The sequence below is a fragment of the Cherax quadricarinatus genome, chromosome 6, assembly GCF_038502225.1.
Source record: "Cherax quadricarinatus isolate ZL_2023a chromosome 6, ASM3850222v1, whole genome shotgun sequence".
Classification (NCBI taxonomy): domain Eukaryota; kingdom Metazoa; phylum Arthropoda; class Malacostraca; order Decapoda; family Parastacidae; genus Cherax; species Cherax quadricarinatus.
The window spans coordinates 355,473-383,033 of record NC_091297.1 but is presented as its reverse complement, the minus strand read 5'-3'; the positions used below and the strand labels follow the sequence as shown (position 1 = coordinate 383,033).

At 40.6% G+C, this 27,561-nt stretch overlaps 1 protein-coding gene across 1 annotated transcript; it reads left to right on the top strand.

The window, feature by feature from the left end:
• The first annotated feature begins 4,643 nt into the window (after positions 1-4,643).
• Positions 4,644-27,347, top strand: LOC128691821 (eukaryotic translation initiation factor 4E type 3-like). Its single transcript, XM_070079600.1, has 4 exons — positions 4,644-5,027; positions 21,198-21,426; positions 21,567-21,789; positions 26,727-27,347. Exons 1-4 carry the CDS (start codon positions 4,870-4,872, stop codon positions 26,795-26,797), a joined length of 681 nt encoding a protein of 226 aa, XP_069935701.1. The 5' UTR covers positions 4,644-4,869; the 3' UTR covers positions 26,798-27,347.
• Positions 27,348-27,561: the final 214 nt, after the last annotated feature.

Below are 27,561 nucleotides of genomic sequence, written 5' to 3'. Positions count from 1 at the left end.
CACCCCGATGGCGGCTGGCGCTGGACACACTGAGCCGCTATGTGATCCAGAGCGCCGCAGAGGCGGCAAGTTCTTCTCTGTCCAGGGTACGTAACGTACACCTGGGTACGAAACTCCTCCAGTTGAATGTACGAAGGAATCGGCTGACGCAGGGACATTTTCAACGTAAATGACCCCTCCTGAAGGCCATTATAGTGGCCGTCAGACCACCTACCCATGGTGACCAGGTGGATCTTCCCATAACGTTCAAAAACGTCACGTATATCAACTTCATTGGCCTCAAAAGGCACGTTTCGCACACGTACCCACGTATAGTACCGTGAAACGTCATGCAACTGGACAGAAACTGCTGGGGTGACTTGCTTACTTATATCCTGGTACTGGGTCACAATCTTCTCGTACATCTGAGTGTCACAAAACTTAACGAAGATCCGTGTAGTTCCATTCAAGGCGACGCCACACAAGGATTCACGTTGAATACCATAAGTATCACGAATGATAGCTGGCAGTAACACATTTACTGATTCGCCGGTGATAGATCCCTGCGTTAGTTGAATACAAACAGTATTAACGCGGCGGCGAAACGCAGTCGCCATTGTTGTTGATGGTGTAAACACTCCTCCACCAGGTGTCGGGACTGAGGAGCAACAGCTGACAACCGCTCAGCACAACGTCTGAGCAGAGAATGTTCCTAACTAGTCACAAGGTTGCCTGTGATACTCCAATATAGAAACTATGTATTTTGCCAAAACAAAAGCATTCACATTGCTAAACTCACAAACTAGTACTTAGTCACTTAGTATTTAGTCAACTTACTGAACAATTTGTAATAATTTAGGAAAATGCAAACTCCCTTCCTGTAAGCTTTTTCACCCTGAAATGTGTACCTCTTCAGTACAGGAAAGACTGTGCTATAACTTAAATTGCCAGGCATACCATCTAAAGGGGACAAAAAGATACAAAACATCCAGGCCATGGGAAAACCTGGGTAGCCACAGCCACTCAAGAGGGAGAGGTTTTTTAGTGCCAGGAAGGAAAAAAAACTGGCAGGAAATGGCAGAAATCGTACACCAGATCCAGTCATTCCTGGAGTGGAACCACAGTCGATGGCCTCCACTCCAAACCAACAGATACAGATACTAATGCCGGAAAAAAAATCCCCCCCCAGTACCAACAATACCACCAGTCCGATAACATTCTTCTTTGCAAATATACAGGGTCTAAAGCCAGCAACAAACAACAAAATACCTTTCATCCGTGGACTGCTTGCAGAGGCAAAGGCAATGTTCGCGGCTTTCACTGAGACCCACATAAAGGATCACTTGGACAATGAAATATGGATCCCAGGTTACAACCTATACAGATGTGACAGAGTGAACAGGCAAAAGGGGGGGGTTGGCCTGTACATTGCAGAGTCACTTGTTTGCACAGAACTGCTTAATGCCTCAAATGACGTAGTGGAAGTTTTAGCAGTAAAGGTCGAGAACCAAAACCTAGTCATTGTGGTAGTCTACAAGCCTCCGGATGCAACATCCCAGCAATTCCAGGAACAGCTGTTAAAAATTGACCACTGTCTGGAAAATCTTCCAGCTCCTGCACCCAACATCTTGCTCCTGGGGGATTTCAACTTAAGGCACCTAAAATGGAGGAATATAGCAAATAATATTGTTGCAGTAATAACACCAGGAGGCAGCTCTGATGAAAACTCACACTCACACGAGCTTTTAAATCTCTGCACAAAATTCAATTTAAACCAGCAAATAATAGAGCCTACTAGACTGGAGAATACACTAGACCTCATATTCACTAACAATGATGATCTGATAAGAAATGTCACCATATCAAAAACAATATACTCAGATCACAACATAATTGAGGTTCAGACATGTATGCGGGGAGCCCCAGACCGACAAAATGAGACTAGTCACGAGGGAGCATTCACCAAATTCAACTTCAATAACAAAAACATAAAGTGGGACCAAGTAAACCAAGTCCTAACCGATATAAGCTGGGAAGATATACTAAGCAACACAGACCCAAACTTATGCCTAGAACAGATTAACTCGGTGGCACTCGATGTATGCACAAGGCTTATTCCTCTAAGAAAAAGGAGGAGTAGATGTAAAATATAAAGAGACAGGCGCTCCCTTTACAGGCGACGGAAAAGAATAACAGAGCGGCTAAAAGAGGTCAATATATCTGAAATGCGCAGGGAGACACTGGTCAGAGAAATAGCAAGCATCGAACTTAAGCTAAAAGAATCCTTTAGGAGTCAGGAATCGCGGGAAGAACTAAAAGCTATAAATGAAATCGAAAGAAACCCAAAGTATTTCTTCTCCTATGCCAAATCAAAATCGAGAACAACGCCCAGTATTGGGCCCCTACTTAAACAAGATGGCTCCTACACAGATGACAGCAAGGAAATGAGTGAGCTACTCAAGTCCCAATATGACTCAGTTTTTAGCAAGCCGCTAACCAGACTGAGAGTCGAAGATCAAAATGAATTTTTTATGAGAGAGCCACAAAATTTGATTAACACAAGCCTATCCGATGTTATCCTGACGCCAAATGACTTCGAACAGGCGATAAATGACATGCCCATGCACTCTGCCCCAGGGCCAGACTCATGGAACTCTGTGTTCATCAAGAACTGCAAGAAGCCCCTATCACGAGCCTTTTCCATCCTATGGAGAGGGAGCATGGACATGGGGGTCGTCCCTCAGTTACTAAAAACAACAGACATAGCCCCACTCCACAAAGGGGGCAGTAAAGCAACAGCAAAGAACTACAGACCAATAGCACTAACATCCCATATCATAAAAATCTTTGAAAGGGTCCTAAGAAGCAAGATCACCACCCATCTAGAAACCCATCAGTTACACAACCCAGGGCAACATGGGTTTAGAACAGGTCGCTCCTGTCTGTCTCAACTACTGGATCACTACGACAAGGTCCTAAATGCACTAGAAGACAAAAAGAATGCAGATGTAATATATACAGACTTTGCAAAAGCCTTCGACAAGTGTGACCATGGCGTAATAGCGCACAAAATGCGCGCTAAAGGAATAACAGGAAAAGTCGGTCGATGGATCTATAATTTCCTCACTAACAGAACACAGAGAGTAGTCGTCAACAGAGTAAAGTCCGAGGCAGCTACGGTGAAAAGCTCTGTTCCACAAGGCACAGTACTAGCTCCCATCTTGTTCCTCATCCTCATATCCGACATAGACAAGGATGTCAGCCACAGCACCGTGTCTTCCTTTGCAGATGACACCCGAATCTGCATGACAGTGTCTTCCATTGCAGACACTGCAAGGCTCCAGGCGGACATCAACCAAATCTTTCAGTGGGCTGCAGAAAACAATATGAAGTTCAACGATGAGAAATTTCAATTACTCAGATATGGTAAACATGAGGAAATTAAATCTTCATCAGAGTACAAAACAAATTCTGGCCACAAAATAGAGCGAAACACCAACGTCAAAGACCTGGGAGTGATTATGTCAGAGGATCTCAACTTCAAGGACCATAACATTGTATCAATCGCATCTGCTAGAAAAATGACAGGATGGATAATGAGAACCTTCAAAACTAGGGAGGCCAAGCCCATGATGACACTCTTCAGGTCACTTGTTCTATCTAGGCTGGAATATTGCTGCACTCTAACAGCACCTTTCAAGGCAGGTGAAATTGCCTACCTAGAAAATGTACAGAGAACTTTCACGGCGCACATAACGTAGATAAAACACCTCAATTACTGGGAGTGCTTGAGGTTTCTAAACCTGTATTCCCTGGAACGCAGGAGGGAGAGATACATGATTATATACACCTGGAAAATCCTAGAGGGACTAGTACCGAACTTGCACACGAAAATCACTCACTACGAAAGCAAAAGACTTGGCAGACGATGCACCATCCCCCCAATGAAAAGCAGGGGTGTCACTAGCACGTTAAGAGACCATACAATAAGTGTCAGGGGCCCGAGACTGTTCAACTGCCTCCCAGCACACATAAGGGGGATTACCAACAGACCCCTGGCAGTCTTCAAGCTGGCACTGGACAAGCACCTAAAGTCAGTTCCTGATCAGCCGGGCTGTGGCTCGTACGTTGGTTTGCGTGCAGCCAGCAGCAACAGCCTGGTTGATCAGGCGCTGATCCACCAGGAGGCCTGGTCACAGACCGGGCCGCGGGGGCATTGACCCCCGAAACTCTCTCCAGGTAAACTCCAGGTACGAATTAATCTAAGTTTGCCCGAAATACCTAGCCATGCTAGGTGGTCTAGTGGCCCCCTCTGTAATTAATATTTTATTTCATGTAAACCACACAATAACCAAAATCTGTAAACCCCGCATTGTAATCCTTACAGAGAATAAACTTTGATTGATTGACTGAAAATTAAATGGATTAAGTCTGTCTGAAATACTTTAGGGCAGTTAAGTTGTTTCAGGTTTTAGTCTGGTCTAACTCTTCCTCATAGCTAAGAATCTTTCATAATATATGATATATAAATATTATGCAACTTTGTAACAACTGTATATATTTTTTAAAAGAATTTTCCATTAATTATAATAAATAATGTGGGTCAACAAATGGTGTTGTGTACCCTAGTTAGTGACGTCACAACAGCTGATCAAACTTGTATGATACAGTGAAACTCAAAATTATTTCACACAAGTGCAGGTGTGAGGAAAATTGGAAGTGATTTATCTATACGTTATTTTGCCGTTAAATGTTCGTTAATTGAGTAGTAATGAGGGAGTTGTAGAGGAGAGTTGACGGGAGGTAGAGAGTTGAAGTGTAGCAGTAGTGGCGAGTAGCCTGCCATCAGTCACTGCTGCTGAGTGCCACTGGTGGCACTTGTGTAACACCATGGCATCCATGGCAATCCCCAGGAGTGAAGTGAATAATGGTAGTGTGGAGGAGGTGGCCAGCTCCCCCGCCCTCCACCCTGACGCCTACGCTACCCTAAGCCAGGACGAGTGTGATGGGGTGCCCCTAGACACACCCTGGACCTTCTGGATAGATAAGTACGTTATCTACCACACTGACTACCCCCTCTCCCCTTTACCCAGAGGTGGTGCCTTGATGCCGGCAATGGGCTCTTGATCTTGGAAATTGGAGCTTCTCTTCCTTAGGGACCCCAGTGATAGTAATTTCAATAATTGTAATATTAATCTATATTATTGCATAATATTTAGCAAAAGCCTAAATAAAAGCTGGATCAAGGCTGGTTTCCTCTCTTTCTCCTGGCATGGTGTGCCCCCTGTGGGTTTAGTGCCTTGTCACAATTGTACTAATATTCTGTAGTCATATATAATAATTTTATATACTAAAGTTCTTGAACTTAAATATGTGTCTCTTAATCTTTTCGCTGCTGCCCCTCAAGCTGGGCACGTATTATACCTTTGCTGTGTTTTGAGAGTTTTCCTCCTCCCATAGCCCAGCCCTAGCTTGTCTGGTGCTGATCTGGTCAACAAGGCTGTTGCTGCTGGCAGTCCACTATCGGTATTTATTATAACTATTATTGATAAATGAGAATTGGCCCTTAGCTCGTTTTGGAAATAAAATTATAGTTTAATGTCTAAAATTAGTGAGTTCTGCCATAGAAGGTTTTCCCCCGATTGCATAATATAAAACTAATGTAACAATGTAACCCATTGTAACAAAACCAAATTTGGGTGTCCTTGGCCTGGTAGGCAATGCTCTCGCTTCACACAATGTCGTGGTTCAATCCCCAGGAAGGGTGGAAACATTGGGCGTGTTTCCTTACACCTGTTGTCTCCGTTCATCTATTAATCAATTACGTACCTGGGTGTTAGTCAGCTGGTGTGGGTTGCATCCTGGGGGACAAGATTAAAGGGCCCGAGTGGAAATAAGACAATCCTTGATGACGCACTGACTTTCTTGGGTTATCCTGGGTGGCTAACCCTCTGGGGTTAAATATATGAACAAAATCATGTCTCTAATTCCATTGTCTGCAAAATTGGAATTGGCTTGTTTGTTTATGTTCACTGTGATGGGTCAGTTGCATCAGTTCTAATAATGGCTGTTGATTTGCTATGATGTGGCATTAGTCCAAAATAAAGGTATTGTTTTTAATATCTCTCAAAATAATTTCCACGGGAAATAACCATTTCTGTGTTGTAGACAGATTTGTATCGTAATATACACAATAATGCTAGAGTTCTGCCAAGGACCAACATACATCAAGTCATGTTACTAAAGTTCATTGTTTAGTAAATTGAATTTGACTTTTATTAACTACCTAACCAAAATCTGGTGTAAGATGAAGTCGTTGAATTTTAAAATCACTGATGTCAGCAAGTTGTATAGGCAGCAGGGTAAGTGACTTGTTAAAATAAGTTATTCAATACCATTATTTAGATTAGTTTTATTAAATTTACCCTCTGTGTGGAGAATGCTTTGTAAGCTGAAGAATGTTGGAGACCTCTGACCAGTTGATGACTTAAGAATGTTGGTGTTACTCGAGTTCTTGAAATTCACTTTACTTAATCCCCTAATTATTTTTTTCTGAAAATTAGTAAAAGTTAATGTATCAATGCTTAACTATAATATTGTGCTTGCAACCACCATCTCTAGTCTATCCTTGCTGCATATATGGTATTTATGCCTGGGGATCTGTTACAGTAAAAGTTACCTTGAATGAATAGTAACTCGACAAAAAGTTGCCATACACAAATAACCTGCACATAGAAGAGAGGAGCTTACGACGACGTTTCGGTCCGACTTGGACCATTTACAAATGATCACTCAAGCACAAGCTAGACAACATGCCACACTCTTCAGAAGTTTAAATTAGCTTAAGATACAGACATTCTCTAGTACTACTGCACCTGTTACATATACAGAATAGTCAAGTTGAATATAAACCCAACTCGCTATTCTCAACATAGGATTCGACCCGAGTAAAGAGTCGTTACGCTTAATAACCAAAAAAAATTTTGGAACCCTTTACCAAGAAATTCCATATGTTCTCTTATCTGCCAACTGCTTCAAAGCAACTGTTAAAATGCACCTTATTTTCCCTAGTGTGATTCATGGTGATAATAAGTGTTCAAACATGTCTAGACACCTGCTTGTTGTGCTTTCATCCATTATTCATCCTCTTGTCCTTGTTTTTGCTTTTTGTAATCTACTCCCATATATTGTATCATATGTATAAATCCCCCTTATTAAGACAGCTATTTTACCAAATAGGTAGTAGGTTGGTAGACAGCAACCACCCAGGGAAGTACTACCGTCCTGCCAGATGACTGTGAAACAAAAACCTGTAACTGTTTTGCATGATGGTAGGATTGCTGGTTTCTTTTTCTGTCTCATAAACACGCTAGATAACAGGGATATCTTGCTACTCCTACTTACACTTTGGTCACACTTCACAGACACGCACATGCATATATATATATATACATACATCTAGGTTTTTCTCCTTTTTCTAAATAGCTCTTGTTCTTTTTTATTTCTTCTATTGTCCATGGGGAAGTGGAAAAGAATCTTTCCTCCGTAAGCCATGCGTGTCGTATGAGGCGACTAAAATGCCGGGAGCAATGGGCTAGTAACTCCTTCTCCTGTATACATTTACTAAAAAAGAGAAGAAGAAAAACTTTATAAAACTGGGATGCTTAAATGTGCGTGGATGTAGTGCGGATGACAAGAAACAGATGATTGCTGATGTTATGAATGAAAAGAAGTTGGATGTCCTGGCTCTAAGCGAAACAAAGCTGAAGGGGGTAGGAGAGTTTCAGTGGGGGGAAATAAATGGGATTAAATCTGGAGTATCTGAGAGAGTTAGAGCAAAGGAAGGGGTAGCAGTAATGTTAAATGATCAGTTATGGAAGGAGAAAAGAGAATATGAATGTGTAAATTCAAGAATTATGTGGATTAAAGTAAAGGTTGGATGCGAGAAGTGGGTCATAATAAGCGTGTATGCACCTGGAGAAGAGAGGAATGCAGAGGAGAGAGAGAGATTTTGGGAGATGTTAAGTGAATGTATAGGAGCCTTTGAACCAAGTGAGAGAGTAATTGTGGTAGGGGACCTGAATGCTAAAGTAGGAGAAACTTTTAGAGAGGGTGTGGTAGGTAAGTTTGGGGTGCCAGGTGTAAATGATAATGGGAGCCCTTTGATTGAACTTTGTATAGAAAGGGGTTTAGTTATAGGTAATACATATTTTAAGAAAAAGAGGATAAATAAGTATACACGATATGATGTAGGGCGAAATGACAGTAGTTTGTTGGATTATGTATTGGTAGATAAAAGACTGTTGAGTAGACTTCAGGATGTACATGTTTATAGAGGGGCCACAGATATATCAGATCACTTTCTAGTTGTAGCTACACTGAGAGTAAAAGGTAGATGGGATACAAGGAGAATAGAAGCATCAGGGAAGAGAGAGGTGAAGGTTTATAAACTAAAAGAGGAGGCAGTTAGGGTAAGATATAAACAGCTATTGGAGGATAGATGGGCTAATGAGAGCATAGGCAATGGGGTCGAAGAGGTATGGGGTAGGTTTAAAAATGTAGTGTTAGAGTGTTCAGCAGAAGTTTGTGGTTACAGGAAAGTGGGTGCAGGAGGGAAGAGGAGCGATTGGTGGAATGATGATGTAAAGAGAGTAGTAAGGGAGAAAAAGTTAGCATATGAGAAGTTTTTACAAAGTAGAAGTGATGCAAGGAGGGAAGAGTATATGGAGAAAAAGAGAGAGGTTAAGAGAGTGGTGAAGCAATGTAAAAAGAGAGCAAATGAGAGAGTGGGTGAGATGTTATCAACAAATTTTGTTGAAAATAAGAAAAAATTTTGGAGTGAGATTAACAAGTTAAGAAAGCCTAGAGAACAAATGGATTTGTCAGTTAAAAATAGGAGAGGAGAGTTATTAAATGGAGAGTTAGAGGTACAGTGGACCCCCGCATAACGATGGTGTGGAAAATTTTTAATTTTCCGAAACTATAGCGCCTAATAGGTGTTTTTTTTGTGCCGATATGAGTCAAAATGTATTTGAAAATAGAGTAGAACCAAGAGTTCCCTTGGCGCATGCGCGGATGTGCGGGGGAGGGAGGCGCGTATTGTTTTGAATGGTGGTGAGGAAGCTGGGAAAACATGGAACCACGAAATTGACGTTCACGGTGGCCTAAGGATTAATATAGGCCTCATTTCATAATAAGAAGTGTCGTAACTGTTCCTGGTGGAGAGTGAGGGAACGGGATTTACGGGACCACAGTAATAGAGTGGTAAAAGTGTGTTAAGAGAAGGAGCGGGGACTGACGCGTCGCAATGGACTGTGTCCTGGGGAAAATTACCCTTGGATTAATCATCACTCATCGGTCTCAGATCTTAATGGAGTGACCTCTAGTTTGTATAATAGTTATGAGACGTTAAATCGTCTTGTGAATTGTAATGTAATTAATGATAATAACGCTAAGTTAAGAGAATATGTGAAGTGAGATAAGTCGTTTGCTCCGAGTGAACACGCTAGACCTCGTTGTTAACGAGACGAGGAAAGGGAAACTCCTTGAGTCACGACGTCTAAAAGGCAGGACAAACCAGCGGATACCTCGTCCTGCTGGAATGAGAATCGTGTCGGTAGCAGGACATCGAAAATGAGATGGTGAATCAAGAAATGAGGAATATCAATCACCCACAGTTAAGTAACCCTTCTAGTTATAGCAACCTTAGACTGGCCAGTAGTGGTATGTTATAATTAGATAGGTTACGACTGATCCAACTACATCAAGTGACCACCAGAGAACATCTGGTAAGTAGTGGGATTATGTACAAATGTTTTTCCTTGATGGATGTATCCATGTGTATCCTACCCCCCCCCCTTCATTCAGCTAAACTAATATAATCTATACAGTCCACAAATAATTGGTAGCACCGTACTTGTGGGTGCTATCCAATCTATACTGGTCTCGGATAGATATGGATAAGATAGTGAGGTCGAGGGGACCACCTACCGCGACCAGAGGTGGTTAAGTTTTCTCACATGTCTACACGGGGTGACTACGGTAAACATATAGTCAAGCACCCTGGGAAATTTTCCATATCTATGCGCTGGTCCTTCGTGAACCGGATGCAATCAGTGAAAAAATTAATTGAATTAATTACTTAATAATTAAGTGACTGATTGAAGGAAGTCGGTGTAGGGTGCACAAGTTTAATCGATCGTGTGATGGATGATAATTAGCCCAATAAATTGCTAGCACATGGGTGGCTAGGATTTATACAAGAGTAAAGTGCAAGAATTACTCTTATAAGGCGTCTACTTAAGTAGTATAATGGGTGATTATTAATTCCCTAACCATGGCTGGGTCTGAGGAAGTTAGTGCGACTGGCAAGTCCATGGATGCCAAAGCAAAGAAAGCGTCACTACAAGCTCGGAAGGGTCATGTTACTAAATCATACAAGAGGTGTATGGAGTTACTGAAACAAGAAACGGTAAACCCTGATGAATTAAAGCTACACCTAGATGCCTTAGGAAATAGACATGAGTCATATAGATTGTGGTTTAAAGACTATGAAAAAGAGCTGCTAGAGAATTGTGCAGATGATGCTGAAAGGGAGCGACTGCTGGATCAACATTATGAAGTGGAGGACAACATTGTGTCCTGCAAAACTAAGGCTTTGGAGAAGGTAAAGGGTGTAAACAATGTTGTTGGTCAACCTAGTAAGGAAAGTCAGAGGCATCTACCAAAACTCCCAGAATTATGTATGCCTGTGTTTAATCCGGGAGAACACTGGGAGGAGTTTTGGTCTATCTTTAAAGCAGTCGTACATGATAGGAGTGATCTTGCAAGTGTTACCAAATTATGCTATTTAAAGGGACAAGTAAGGGGAGATGCGCATGTTCTCATACAAGCATTCCCAAATGTAGATGACTCCTATAGTGAGGCAGTGGACTTGTTGGAGGTCACTTACGGTAACTTGGAGCAAAGTAGGCTGGACCTAGTAGATAATTTGGCTAATTTGAAGACTCCAGATCACAACCGCAGCAGTTTACAGCAATTTAGGATCAAACTAGAAAGCACTCTTAAGACCTTGAGTAATAAATATGATCTGGAGGGAGCAGAGTGGTTGTTGAGTGCCTTGATTCAGAATAAATTGAACCACAAGACCATAGAGTGGTTATCTAACAGATATCACAAGGGTTACTTCAGGTTGGAAGAAATAAGAGTGGGACTGCAAGAGCTAATTGTCCAACTGCAGACCAGCCAACCCATTACCTCTAGGAATACCACGTCTACAGACCCCAGTGCACCTGCCAAGTTCCACAAAGGGAAACCTTATCCTAATATCAATAATCCTAAGCCACCTACTACACGGGGTTACGTAGGCACGTATCAAGTGACAGGTGCCAGTTATAGTGGTTCTCCACCTCCAAGTAAGAGGAGGAAGTACCACAATAAGGGTAGCCCAGTTGATAAGAGGTCAGGCAAGGAAAGGAGAGATTGTATCTTCTGCAACGGCACTCATTTCTCTAAGAACTGTAATGCCTATAATTCATGGGATGTTAAAGTGGAAAGATTGGAAGAGCTTGCTAGATGTATCAGGTGTCTAGGAAATCATAATGTAAGAAATTGCCATGCTAACTTGCACTATTGTTATCAGTGTAACAAGGGAAGACACCACATAGCTATGTGTAAGGGCAGATCTAATCGTAATGATGGTAACAATAGTACTGATAGTGATAATAACCCAGACACAACAGTAGCCCACGTAAAGATTGCAGCTAACGTCGGTAATGATGGCCTAGCTGAGGTAGCTTTGCCTGTGTTGGATGTGGTGATTAAGGATAAACGGCGTAAATCCAAAACTGTAACAGCATTGCTGGATCAGGGATCACAACGTACCTTCATAAAACGTAACTGCCTTAATGGGATGAAGGTACAAATGGGAGATCCTGCTATACTCAAGCTATCTGGCTTTCTCTCGAATAAGAAGGCCCAGTCATACGACACTGTTTATGTAACTGTCCGGCTGGGCAATGAGAGAAAACGTATTAATGCCGTAATTGTGGATAGGCTCCCAGAGAAAATATCTACAATAGGGCTTGGTAACGCTACTGAAAGGCTTTCGAGCAAGGTAGATTTGGCACCTTCCGGTATAAATAATGATTCGGTGGGGCCAATAGATATTTTGATAGGTAGTGACCATTATGCCACCTTTGTAAAGGGTATGACAAAGAAATGCGGAGTCACCCTTCTAAGGACCGCCGGAGGTCACGTGATGTATGGCAGGCTTCCTCGTACCGAAAATGAATGACTGGAGGAATCCATAAATACAGTTACGGTGTGTCTTACTCATGAAGTATCACCCCAGTATAAATATACTTCAATAGAGGATGAAGTTGAACCTGTGTATAAATTATGGGAATTGGACAGCATAGGGATCAATGTAAATGAAGAAAGTCCAGATGATTCCTTTACTCAAGAACAATACCAGAAGGATGTTAAATTTGAATCTGGACAATACTGGGTGAGACTTCCGTGGAAGCTGAACCATCCAGACCTACCAACTAATTACCGGATGGCGTATGGACAATTAAAGGCTCAGCTCCACGAATTGAGCAAGACACCAGAACTGTTGACTGCTTACGATGATATAATTAATGAGCAGTTAAATAATAAATTCATAGAGGAGGTACCTCCCGAGCAAACCCAGATTTATGGTCACTATTTGCCACACCACGGAGTGAAGAAAGATTCTAAGACCACTCCTCTGAGGATTGTGTTTAATTGTAGTGCCAGGAGTAATAAAAGTGTACCTAGTTTGAATGACTGTTTGATGACAGGTCCGTCGTTGACGGAAAAACTGGGAGACATACTATTAAACTTCAGGGTTAAGAATTATGCCTTTACGGCAGACATAAGTAAAGCTTTCCTGAGAGTGGGTCTGCAGGAGGCTGACCGGGACTGCACTAGGTTCTTATGGCCCGAGAATCCTAGTGACCCACTTAGTCCCCTGAAGACTTTTCGCTTCAGGAGTGTATTGTTTGGTGCTACCTCCAGTCCGTTCCTACTCCAGGCAACGATAAATGCACACCTTAAGCGTACGGGTGGTCCACTGAGTGGAGTAATGGGTAAACAATTTTATGTGGACAATTTCCTGGGGGTGACGTCTACTGAAGAGGAACTAATGAGCATATACGCAGGGGCTAATGAAATAATGCAAGGTGCAAATATGCCCCTGAGGGAATGGAACAGTAATTCGTCCAGTTTAAGAGTTCAAATAAATAAAGACAACCCTGGAGTTGAAGTGTCCAAATATAGTAATGTGCTGGGACTGACTTGGGACACAGAGGGAGACTTGTTATCGTTAAAGTCTAATGACTACAACATGCCCAATAAATTAACCAAGAGAGTCTTGCTTGCAGAAGTTTCAAAATGCTTCGATCCACTAGGCTTAGTGTCCCCACTTACCATAAGAGGAAAATTGTTGATACAAGAAGCATGGAAGCTTAAGTGTGCTTGGGATGAAACCCTACCTGAGGAATTTGTTGAAAGGTGGGAAGAACTAATGGGGGAATATGTAAAATTACCAATGTTGAAGTTCCCCCGTAATGTGGCCAGTCAAGAGGGAGAGAATGTACTCCACATTTTTTGCGATGCTTCGAAATTAGCCTATGGAGCAGTCGCTTACCTTCAATGTAATAGTGCTATTTCTCTTGTTATGTCTAAGGCTAAGGTGGCTCCAATCAAATCACGCACCTTACCTCAGTTGGAATTAACGGCCATTTATGTAGGTGTCAAATTAGCCAATTATATAAGAAATAAATTGCGAGAGATAAATATCAGCGACACCGTAATTTGGTCTGATAACGAGGTATCCTTACAATGGATTCGTAATGGTAACAGTAAGATTGTGTATGTACAAAACAGAGTCGCTGAAATCCATCAAATGCAGGAGAAACATAACAGTTTGGGTCAACATATGTTAACCTTTAATCACATTCCTGGTGACGAGAACCCAGCTGACTTCTTGTCTCGAGGCTTGACTTATGGAAAATTTGTGAGTGCTTTATCGTGGTTTAAAGGGCCAAGTTGGCTGGTGGACAAAATTAACTGGCCGGTGCAAAAGGCACATATTGCTCCTGTCGAAATTACGGTGAGCACCGCTCCGGTCAGTAGTCCCTCCTTAGCCATTGATATGAACAGGTATTCTTCCTTACCTAAGCTGATTAGTGTGACCAGGTTAGTGTTTAAATTTATAAGTAAGATGAATATCTCACATAATTTTCCCCATCCCCTGAAATACTGGCTACAGAGGGTACAAGAAGAAACCTACAGGGATGAGATTAAATTCATGATGGACGGAAAATTTGTGAAAGGCTCAATAATAGAAAAGCTGGGGCTGTATTTAGAGGATGATGTAATTAGGTGCAGAGGCAGGTTACAAAATGCTGAATTGGGGGAATATGCTAAGCACCCTATCTTGCTACCCAAAACTCATCACCTGACAACCTTGATTGTCTTTAATGCCCATAATAACGTGATGCACGGTGGGGTACAGGATACATTAAACTGTATTCGGGAAACCTTCTGGATTCCACAAGGACGGCAAAGTGTAAAGGGGGTTATCAAGTCGTGTGTAATATGTCGCCGGGTGGATGCCAGAACCTACATGTACCCAGGTCCTCCACCATTGCCCAAGGAACGCGTGCAGTTGGTAAAACCATTTGATGTGACCGGAGTGGACTATAGTGGGCCAATCATTTTGACAGGTACTTCAGATGGTGTCCCCTTGAAGGTGTATGTATGTCTATTTACTTGTACAGCTACTAGGGCTGTTCATCTAGAAGTGGCTCAGGACTTGTCTGCAGAACAGTTCATACAGCTGTTCCGGAAATTTGCAGCTAGACGATCCTGCCCAAGATTGATGATCTCAGATAATGCCACCAATTTTGTAGCGGGTGCTCAACATTTGATGAAATTAAATAAGAGTGATGATGTACAGTCTTTGTTGACCCAGCGAGGGTGTGTCTGGAAATTTATTACTCCCAGAGCCCCCTGGCAGGGAGGACTGTACGAAAGAATGATAGGTACCGTGAAAAGATGTCTTCGTAAGGTGCTACACAGGAAGAGAATTGATTTGGAGGAGTTCCGGGCAGTGTTGGTGGAGGCAGAGAATCGGGTGAACAATCGCCCTCTGTCATACATGAGCGACACTCCTGACGCGGAGATACTGACTCCCTCTCACCTAATATGTGGACAAAGGTTAGAAGCTGCGCCTATCTATAGAGATAATCCCGAGGGAAGTGATGAGGATTACAATAACGTGACGGTGTTGAGTGACAAGTTCAAAATGTTAAATAAGGTAATTATTCATTGGTCTGATGTGTGGCGTAAAGAATATCTTCTTACATTACGTGAACACTTTTATGGTGCGCCAGAGGCAGTAAACCGACAGAACATTCAACCAGGTGACATTGTGTTAATTGATACTGAACAACATCGAACACTGTGGCCTCTGGGCAAGGTAGTTACATTATACCCAGATGCACAAGGTGTTGTCAGAAACGTCAAAGTGTTGTGTCGTGGTCAGGAAAGTTTGCGTACCATTAATAAATTAATTCCCTTAGAATTAAATGATGTTCAATCCAGTGCAGATGGAAACCTAAGGGAAAGTGACACGAGTGATATTGAAGACACTGACCGGGTAATGCAAGAAGAAACTGTAGTAAGACCCACTAGGAAAACAGCAGCGCAATCTAGAGAGGGCTGGAACCGTCTCCGGGAGGAAGACGCAATTTAAGTCGTCTAACAACGACTTCCGCCCGGCCGCAGTGTGGAAAATTTTTAATTTTCCGAAACTATAGCGCCTAATAGGTGTTTTTTTTGTGCCGATATGAGTCAAAATGTATTTGAAAATAGAGTAGAACCAAGAGTTCCCTTGGCGCATGCGCGGATGTGCGGGGGAGGGAGGCGCGTATTGTTTTGAATGGTGGTGAGGAAGCTGGGAAAACATGGAACCACGAAATTGACGTTCACGGTGGCCTAAGGATTAATATAGGCCTCATTTCATAATAAGAAGTGTCGTAACTGTTCCTGGTGGAGAGTGAGGGAACGGGATTTACGGGACCACAGTAATAGAGTGGTAAAAGTGTGTTAAGAGAAGGAGCGGGGACTGACGCGTCGCAATGGACTGTGTCCTGGGGAAAATTACCCTTGGATTAATCATCACTCATCGGTCTCAGATCTTAATGGAGTGACCTCTAGTTTGTATAATAGTTATGAGACGTTAAATCGTCTTGTGAATTGTAATGTAATTAATGATAATAACGCTAAGTTAAGAGAATATGTGAAGTGAGATAAGTCGTTTGCTCCGAGTGAACACGCTAGACCTCGTTGTTAACGAGACGAGGAAAGGGAAACTCCTTGAGTCACGACGTCTAAAAGGCAGGACAAACCAGCGGATACCTCGTCCTGCTGGAATGAGAATCGTGTCGGTAGCAGGACATCGAAAATGAGATGGTGAATCAAGAAATGAGGAATATCAATCACCCACAGTTAAGTAACCCTTCTAGTTATAGCAACCTTAGACTGGCCAGTAGTGGTATGTTATAATTAGATAGGTTACGACTGATCCAACTACATCAAGTGACCACCAGAGAACATCTGGTAAGTAGTGGGATTATGTACAAATGTTTTTCCTTGATGGATGTATCCATGTGTATCCTACCCCCCCCCTTCATTCAGCTAAACTAATATAATCTATACAGTCCACAAATAATTGGTAGCACCGTACTTGTGGGTGCTATCCAATCTATACTGGTCTCGGATAGATATGGATAAGATAGTGAGGTCGAGGGGACCACCTACCGCGACCAGAGGTGGTTAAGTTTTCTCACATGTCTACACGGGGTGACTACGGTAAACATATAGTCAAGCACCCTGGGAAATTTTCCATAGATGGCATCACATAGCGATTATTTCGCATACCGCTTACTTTAATCGCAAAAATTTTGCCTCGCATACCGCTTAAAAACCCGCTTACCGATTTTCGTCCGAGACGCGTCCAATGTGCGGCCTGAGCCACGCTCACATGTTCCGCCGGTGGCATTGTTTACCAGCCAGCCTCCGCGGTAACATCCAAGCATACAATCGGAATATTTCGTATTATTACAGTGTTTTCGGTGCTTTTTCTGGAAAATAAGTGACCATGGGCCCCAAGAAAGCTTCTAGTGCCAACCCTACAGCAATAAGGGTGAGAATTACAATAGAGATGAAGAAAAAGATCATTGATAAGTATGAAAGTGGAGTGCATGTCTCCGAGCTGGCCAGGTTGTATAATAAACCCCAATCAACCATCGCTACTATTGGTGGTACAGCTGCTGCTGCTGCTGCACTGTCAGCTGCTACTGCTGCTGTAGCACCGTTGTTGGTGTGGCTTATTGAGAATACCAAGAAACAATTAACCCCAGAGGATTTGCCACCCAGGATAACCCAAAAAAGTCAGTGTCATCGAAGACTGTCTAACTTATTTCCATTGGGGTCCTTAATCTTGTCTCCCAGGATGCAACCCACACAAGTCGACTAACACCCAGGTGAACAGGGAAAAATGCCTGGAACTAGTGCTCATATTGGTGAATTTAAAGCCAGCAAAGGTTGGTTTGAGAGATTTAAGAATCGTAGTGGCATACACAGTGTGATAAGGCCTGTTCTGGAAGAAAATGCCAAACAGGACCTACAGTACTCAGGAGGAAAAGGCACTCCCAGGACACAGTGTCTCATCAGTCATTGCTGCATCTTCAATAAAGGTAAGTGTCATTTATTCTTCATTTAGTAGACTAGTACATGCACAATATATACTGTGCATGTACTACTCTACTATTGTGCATGTATCCTTCTCTTTGTGTGTGGGAAAATGTATATTTCATGTAGTAAAATTTTTTTTTTCATACTTTTGGGTGTCTTGCACGGATTAATTTTATTTCCATTATTTCTTATGGGGAAAATTCATTCACATAACGATTATTTCGCATAACAATTACCCCTCTTGCATGGATTAAAATCGTTAACCGGGGGTCCACTGTATTGGGAAGATGGAGGGAATATTTTGAGGAATTGTTAAATGTTGATGAAGATAGGGAAGCTGTGATTTCGTGTATAGGGCAAGGAGGAATAACATCTTGTAGGAGTGAGGAAGAGCCAGTTGTGAGTGTGGGGGAAGTTCGTGAGGCAGTAGGTAAAATGAAAGGGGGTAAGGCAGCCGGGATTGATGGGATAAAGATAGAAATGTTAAAAGCAGGTGGGGATATAGTTTTGGAGGGGTTGGTGCAATTATTTAATAAATGTATGGAAGAGGGTAAGGTACCTAGTGATTGGAAGAGAGCATGCATAGTTCCTTTGTATAAAGGCAAAGGGGATAAAAGAGAGTGCAAAAATTATAGGGGGATAAGTCTGTTGAGTGTACCTGGTAAAGTGTATGGTAGTTATAATTGAAAGAATTAAGAGTAAGACGGAGAATAGGATAGCAGATGAACAAGGAGGCTTTAGGAAAGGTAGGGGGTGTGTGGACCAGGTGTTTACAGTGAAACATATAAGTGAACAGTATTTAGATAAGGCTAAAGAGGTCTTTGTGGCATTTATGGATTTGGAAAAGGCGTATGACAGGGTGGATAGGGGGGCAATGTGGCAGATGTTGCAAGTGTATGGTGTAGGAGGTAGGTTACTGAAAGCAGTGAAGAGTTTTTACGAGGATAGTGAGGCTCAAGTTAGAGTATGTAGGAAAGAGGGAAATTATTTCCAAGTAAAAGTAGGCCTTAGACAAGGATGTGTGATGTCACCGTGGTTGTTTAATATATTTATAGATGGGGGTTGTAAGAGAAGTAAATGCGAGGGTCTTGGCAAGAGGCGTGGAGTTAAAAGATAAAGAATCACACACAAAGTGGGAGTTGTCACAGCTGCTCTTTGCTGATGACACTGTGCTTTTGGGAGATTCTGAAGAGAAGCTGCAGAGATTGGTGGATGAATTTGGTAGGGTGTGCAAAAGAAGAAAATTAAAGGTGAATACAGGAAAGAGTAAGGTTATGAGGATAACAAAAAGATTAGGTGATGAAAGATTGAATATCAGATTGGAGGGAGAGAGTATGGAGGAGGTGAACGTATTCAGATATTTGGGAGTGGACGTGTCAGCGGATGGGTCTATGAAAGATGAGGTGAATCATAGAATTGATGAGGGAAAAAGAGTGAGTGGTGCACTTAGGAGTCTGTGGAGACAAAGAACTTTGTCCTTAGAGGCAAAGAGGGGAATGTATGAGAGTATAGTTTTACCAACGCTCTTATATGGGTGTGAAGCGTGGGTGATGAATGTTGCAGCGAGGAGAAGGCTGGAGGCAGTGGAGATGTCATGTCTGAGGGCAATGTGTGGTGTGAATATAATGCAGAGAATTCGTACTTTGGAAGTTAGGAGGAGGTGCGGGATTACCAAAACTGTTGTCCAGAGGGCTGAGGAAGGGTTGTTGAGGTGGTTCGGACATGTAGAGAGAATGGAGCGAAACAGAATGACTTCAAGAGTGTATCAGTCTGTAGTGGAAGGAAGGCGGGGTAGGGGTCGGCCTAGGAAGGGTTGGCGGGAGGGGGTAAAGGAGGTTTTGTGTGCGAGGGGCTTGGACTTCCAGCAGGCATGCGTGAGCGTGTTTGATAGGAGTGAATGGAGACAAATGGTTTTTAATACTTGACGTGCTGTTGGAGTGTGAGCAAAGTAACATTTATGAAGGGATTCAGGGAAACCGGCAGGCCGGACTTGAGTCCTGGAGATGGGAAGTACAGTGCCTGCACTCTGAAGGAGGGGTGTTAATGTTGCAGTTTAAAAACTGTAGTGTAAAGCACCCTTCTGGCAAGACAGTGATGGAGTGAATGATGGTGAAAGTTTTTCTTTTTCGGGCCACCCTGCCTTGGTGGGAATCGGCCAGTGTGATAATAATAATAAAAAAATTTTACCAAAAATTTTACATAGAATAATCATTGTACATATTGCATTAAATTGTATTGCATTGTCTTTTCATAAATTAGTTACACTCGCCCCTTTTCATTGTTTAATACTGTGTATACTCTTAAATAATTAATACAACTGTTTTGCCTAAAATGCTGTTATCTTATGAGCTGTCTGATTCTTGTAAATTTTTTTTAATGCCGCAGTTGGAAATAAAAAATATTGATAAAATTTATAGCAAAAGTTTGTAGAGGCGTTAAATATAGTTAGAAAATAGGAACACAATACAGTGGAACACCACTTAACGATCACCTCCCAATGCGACCAATTATGTAAGTGTATTTATGTAAGTGCGTTTGTACGTGTATGTTTCGGGGTCTGAAATGGACTAATCTACTTCACAATATTCCTTATGGGAACAAATTCAGTCAGTACTGGCACCTGAACATACTTCTGGAATGGAAAAAATATCGTTAACTGGGGGTCCACTGTATAAACCTTTACATTTTATTTCAATGAGAATTTGACATTATTTTACTGATTGCAACAATGCTAGAGAACTCCACATAATTTGAATTTTTCATACAGTATTTCAACATTTTGGCTGTCTTGTCAAGGCAGTGTCACTCTTTAAAATAGTTCGTCTAGTAATTTGCTACATAAACCACAGGAAAAATGTATAAAAATTTGTGCCATATATTATTCTTAGATTGTCATTTTATGAAATTCTTTCAACAAACTGGCCATATCCCACCAAGGCAGGGTGGCCCAAAAAGAAAAACAAAAGTTTCTCTTCTTAAATTTAGTAATTTATACAGGAGAAGAGGTTACTAGCCCCTTGCTCCCGGTATTTTAGCTGCCTCTTACAACACGCATGGGTTACAGAGGAAGAATTCTGTTCCACTTCCCCATGGAGATAAGAGGAAATAAACAAGAATAAGAACTAGAAAGAAAATAGAAGAAAACCCAGAGGGGTGTGTATATATATGCTTGTACATGTATGTGTAGTGTGACCTAAGTGTAAGTATAAGTAGTAAGACGTACCTGAAATCTTGCATGTTCATGAGACAGAAAAAAGGACACCAGCAATCCTACCATCATGTAAAACAATTACAGGCTTTCGTTTTACACCCACTTGGTAGGATGGTAGTACCTCCCTGGGTGGTTGCTGTCTACCAACCTACTACCTAGGATTTTATGAAATATCTTGAGTAATTTTTTTTTTGCTAATATTTTTGCTTTTGTTTTTCAGAGCTACAAGAGGAGCCACTGCTGCAGAATATGAAGCCAACATGAAGAAAATATATAGTGTATCAACAGTACAAAGCTTCTGGTCAGTGTATAATCATATACCTGATGTCTCGGAGCTCTCGCTTCGTTACTCATATCATTTCATGCGTGGAGACCGTCGTCCTATGTGGGAAGATGAAGGAAATCAGAATGGTGGAACGTGGAGAATTAAAGTTTCCAAAAGAGATACAGTAAGTATAACAAATTTAAATTTAGTTTGCAGTTTAAGCATTGAACTTTAGCACAATGTCCTCAAAACATCTACTCCCTTACTTTTGATTCCATTATTTGCCTTTTTTTTTTTTTTTTTTTTTTTTTTTTTATTCTTTAGTCACATGTATGGAAAGAACTGTTACTTGCTGCTATTGGAGAACAATTTGAGGGTCATCTAGCTCCTGGAGATGAAGTGTGTGGCCTCTCAGTTTCAGTAAGGGAAAGGGATGATATACTACAAATCTGGAACTACGATTGTACCCTAACTAATCAAGCCACCGTCATGAAAAAAGTTCATAGCTTGGTTCCTGATGTGGTATTCGGTGCTGAATTTTATAAACGTGAGTATTAAGCTGGGGTTGAGATGTTTGTTTATCTTTGTTGCTCCCAACTTTCATTTTTTCTTAGGATTTTTAATTTACTCTTGATCTTTCTATAAGTCAGTACAGTAATACCTTGCACAGTACAGTTTTGAACAGTATGGGTTTTAATATAGTTTATGAATTTAAAAAATTAATGTAAATTTTATTTAACTGCATTACACACTAATATATGTATTGGACTGCTGCTATGTACCGGACTGCGTGATGCAAACATCAGTATCACTCCAGACTCTGAACAGTGAAACTGTGTAGTCTTATACATGTGTACACACAATTTTTCTTTATTATGTAAAGTACTAGTGCCCCTTTTATACACAAATATGAGTGGAAAGAGGAAATGCTATGATGCTGAACATTTTAGTAAACATAAGTGGTTAAACATTAGATGAAAAACTAGAAATTATAAAACGAAGTTGGTGCATCATATGCTGAAATACTTTTGACAAGAAAATGAATGAAGCATCGGTATGTGTGCATATAAGGACTAAAGATAAAATAAAGACCTGGAATGGTGGCAGCATCTTTAGTCAAAATTGGTCGTTTAAAAATTGTAGTTCTGAAATGGATAATATGGAATGTCTTGATGTTATAGACTGAAGACTGCTGCCAGAAAAGGATTCCATTAAATTGGATGACAATTCAAGCTAAAGCAACAAGTCTCTATTCAATGTTAAAAAGAAAAAAAAAAGTATATGGCAGTAAGGGGAAGTTTTTTGCCAAGTCATGGCTTTTTTACAACTTTTGAAAAACGTTTGGGACCCATTGTTCAAATTACTGGTCAGTTACACTTGAAAAAAGCCATATTGCATGTACTAATAATATATTCAATTCTCTCTCATTCATTGTGACTCCTAAATTTATATTTACAGTCACCTAAGAGACTGTATATATAAAACTAGTAAATTTGTCATTGCCTTATTAATATACTGTAAGTTAGTCTTAAGTTTCTCCATGAGGAAGTGGAACAGAATTCTTCCTCTGTAAGCCATGTGTGTTGTTAGAAGTGACTTAAATGCCAGGAGCAAGAGCCTAGTAACCCCTTCTGTATGTATCACTAAATTTAAAGGGAGAAACTTTTGTTATTCTTTTTGGGCCACTCTGACTCACTGAGATAAAGCCAGTGCGTTGAAAGAAGAATTCTTAAGTTTGCCCGAAATGCTCTGCATATTAAAGGGCTTTCACTTTCGTACAAATATTATCATGCTGCAATGAAGTATTTTATCTTATGAGGTAGCTGCAAGACTTCCTAATGATCTAAAAATATTGATTGAAGAAAATGACTACAAAGATGAGCAAAGTTTTAACATAGATGGAACAGATTTGTTTTGGAGGATGTCGTTATGCATTTATTTGATGGAAGAAGAGCCATCATAACCAAGACATAAAGTTTCCGAAGACTGTTTAACACTTTTATTTGGTGGCAATGCATCTGATGACTTCAAATTAAAACCTACGCTGGTGTACAGAGCAAAATATCCAAGGGCTCTTAAATCCTGTTCAAAAAATTCTCTTCCTGTTATTTTTATTAATTATTAACACATTGGCCATTTCCCACCAAGTTAGGGTGGGCTGAAAAAAAAAAATTCACAATCATTCACTCCATCACTTTCTTGTCAGAGGCGCGCTTACACTACGGTTACAAAACTGCAACATTAACACCCCTCCTCCAGAGTGCAGGCACTGTACTTCCCATCTGAAAAGCAGGGGTGTTACTAGCACGTTAAGAGACAACACAATAAGTGTCAGGGGTCCAAGACTGTTCAGCTGCCTTCCAGCATACATAAGGGTGATTACCAATAGACCCCTGGCTGTCTTCAAGCAGGGACTGGACAAACTCCTAAAGTCGGTACCTGATCAGCCAGGCTGTGGCTCGTATGTTGGATTGCATGCAGCCAGCAGTAACAGCCTGGTTGATCAGGCCCTGATCCACCATGAAGCCTGGTCACAGACTGGGCCGCGGGGGCATTGACCCCCGGAACTCTCTCCAGGTCTCCAGGACTCGAGTCTGGCCTGCTGGCTTCCATGAATCCCTTCATAAATATTACTCCGCTCAACTCCAACAGCACGTCAAGTCCTAAAAACTATGTCTCCATTCTCTCCTATCTAACATGCTCACTCATGCTTGCTGGAAGTCCAAGCCCCTTGCACACAAAACCTCCTTTACCTCCCTTCAGCCTTTCCTAGGCTGACCTCTACCCCACCTTCTATCCACTATCCACTCTCGAAGTCATTCTATTTTGTTCCAGACTCTAAATGTCTGAACCTCAACAATTTTCCCCTCAGTCCTCTTCCTGTTATATGGCGGTCAGAGAAGAAAACCTGGGTAATGAGACATTTGTTCAAAGATTGACTTGCAAGTTGTTTTTGCTGTAGAGTTGAACATTAATACCTGGAGAGGATTGCGGGGGTCAATGACCCCATGGCCTGGTCTGTGACCAGGCCTCGTGGTGGAATCAGGGCCTGATCAACCAGGGTGTTACTGTTGGCCACACGCAACCCGATGTACGAACCACAGCTCGGCTGGTCAGATACTAATTTTAGGTGCCTGTCCAGTGCCTGGTTGAAGACAGCCAATTCAATTCAATTCAAAGTTTATTCTCTATAAAGATTACCAAGGGTCTATTGGTAATCCCCCTTATGTATGCTGGGAGGCAGTTGAACAATCTTGAGCCTCTGACACTTATTGTGTTCTCTTATTGTGCTAGTGGCACCCCTGCTTTTCACTGGGGGAATGTTGCATCATCTGTGGAGTCTTTTGCTTTCATAGGGAGTGATTTTCATGTGTAAGTTTGGTACTAATCCCTCTAGGCTTTTCCAAGTGCATATGATCGTGTATCTCTTCCGCCTGCGTTCTAGGGAGTACAGGTTGAGGAACTTAAAGCATTCCTAGTAATTGAGATATTTTATCACAGTTGTGTGTGCCATGAAATTTCGCTGTACATTTTCTAGGTCAACAATTTCACCTGCCTTGAAAGGTGCTGTTAATGTGAAGATAATGACATGGATTTTAAAATTTTGTTGTTGGACAATGTACCATGTCATCCTACTTCTTTTTCTGACTTAAATGTAAATGTCAATATAATTTTCCTGCCACCAAACACATCATTGGAGTCAGTGGATCAGGGTGTCATTGCTACATTCAAGGACTATTATTTAAGACATATCTCTACACAAGCCATAAAAGTAACAAAGGGAGAAAATGCCGTAAGTTTAAACAAGTTTTTGAAAGGTTACAATATCTGAAATGCAGTTGAAAACTTAAGTGAATCATGGCTTGAAGATTATGCGAGCAACACAAGAGCTGTTTGGCATTTTCTTTTACTGCATTGTTCCAATGCTTTTGCTGTTTTGAATCACAGATTGAAACTGTGAAAACATTGTGCAACTTGGGAAAGATCTCTGATTAGAAGCTTTGGATTGTGTAAATATGTGTTAGTGCATTGACTCGCATTCCAGTGATCTTGACGCACCACTTGTGGAAATGGATCAGCAGTGTTTATACGAAGAAACAAGGAAAATAAAGAAGAAAATACTGCACCCACAAAAGAATTCACATTGGATGAACTACTACTTTCAACAAACCTGCCGTATCTCAAGAAGCAAGGTGGCCCAAAAAGAAAAACAAAAGTTTCTCTCTTTAAATCTAGTAATATATACAGGAGAAGGGGTTACTAGCCCCTTGCTTCTGGCATTTTAGTCACCTCTTAAGACACACATGGCTTACAGAGGAAGAATTCTGTTCCACTTCTCCATGGAGAATTGGATGAACTATCAACGTTAATTGCAAAAGTAGAAGATGCCTGTGCTTTCGTAATGAATGTGGATCCAAACATTTTTTATTTATTTATTTATTTATATATTATTAATTTGGACATGATACATAGATGTACAAAGAAATACAGTGGTTAAGTGTAACATGCCAAAAGCCCCTTGTATACAGAGCATTATGGGCAGGCTTAAAATTAGTAAGTAAGTAAGTAAGTAAGTTTATTCAGGTAAACACAAATACAGTTACATAGAATTATCATACATAGCAGCATATGTGTAGGGAACCTAGGATAACCCATTAGTTAGGCAGGTGTTACAAAATGATAAGCTATAAAGATATTTATGCTGATAAACAACAGAAAAAATTGTAAAATACATTGTTCATCTATTTAAAAAAAATGAAAAGTATCTTTCTTTTCTGTATACATGGTACACTGTTCATTTACAACTGTAATAAAAATCTCTTGCTACTATTTTTTCATGTTTATCATTTTGGAATTTATTTATTTACAGTTGTGCGTACAAGAGTTTCATGTGCATTGATTTGTACTGTACTAAGTCAACGGCTAATTTTTTTTGCGATCTGATTGTTTAATAGTACTGTTGGAACACATTACATTAAAACTCACAATAAATCCTTGATCAGTATGGTATTGCATAGTACTTTTTTTTTTTTACCCATTAACCATACTATGCAAGGTATTGCTGTGTATTGCTCTTTTCTCTTTGATTTGTGTATTTTTCTATTTTCTTCCCTTTATCCCTCTTTCCAGTGGTTGATGCAGATTTAAGATTTACAAATGATTGAAAAAGTTTGTATTATTGAAATACATTATTACCTCTACTTATACTTAATAAATTTTATACTAGAGTTTTTCAGCTTTTCTGTGCCTAATAATATTTTGTACTTAAACTATTTTAGGTATAAAGCAACATTGCATATACAGTATTTATTACAAGTTAATTTCTGTTTAACTTTGTGAATTATGTGCATGGTAAATTTCAGAGAAAGTCAGCATGACAAGAACTAAAAAAAATGCAGCTATATGCTTGGCAGAAACTAAGATAATTATTTAATCTTAATTTTTTAAATTTATGCAGACTTAAACTTTTTATGTATTTTACAGCACACCAGACTCACCATGCTTATGAAGGAGAAAAATCACAAATGGGTGGTATGATGCTGGTCAGTTCATGAACATGGCACTTTATAGGCTTACTTGTGCTTAACGTTTTATCCTTCAGCTATAGTTCCATAGGTCTAAATGCACAAATGTTGGTGAATTTTCTCACCATTTTCTACTACTGGTATCTTTGTAAGTTATTAAAAGTGATCAGTGGTATTAGATATTTATCTTTTGTATATGTAGAAAGTTAGGCATGGATAGGAAGTTGTCCCAGAGTTAATATTTCTTATACTGTACTGTGGTATGTGATGATATTCTGATTTGTTCAAATTACATTTTCATATTTTTTATTGATATATTTTTTGAGTAGAACTTGCTAGAAGACTGAGAAGATTTCAGGGACACAAGACTTTTTAAACTATGTACACACATTTCAGTGCTGTAGTGCCATTATAACATAACTTTATTAAAAAGCTTTGTCATATGTTTTCAGCGATATAAGAAAAATAATTGGTTTATTATTTGTATGGATTTGCTAATTAATGGTGATTGTTTATTAATTGATTAATAATTGTGGACATTTTATTAATCAAAACTGAGTATAATAGACTGAAGGAGGGGGGGGGGGTTGGTCATTAGACGAAAATCTATATTATCGAAATGCCCACTGCAAACAATTGTGGTCTGTTGTATGGGGAACCTTTTGGACATGTGCACTACTGCTAACAAAACAATTTTGTCTGAAATGTTACATAGGTCAGTTATATAGTTTTTTTTTTTTTTTGTATTGTACCTCTGAACAAGTATTAAGAATATGAGTACGAACTTGAAAAGC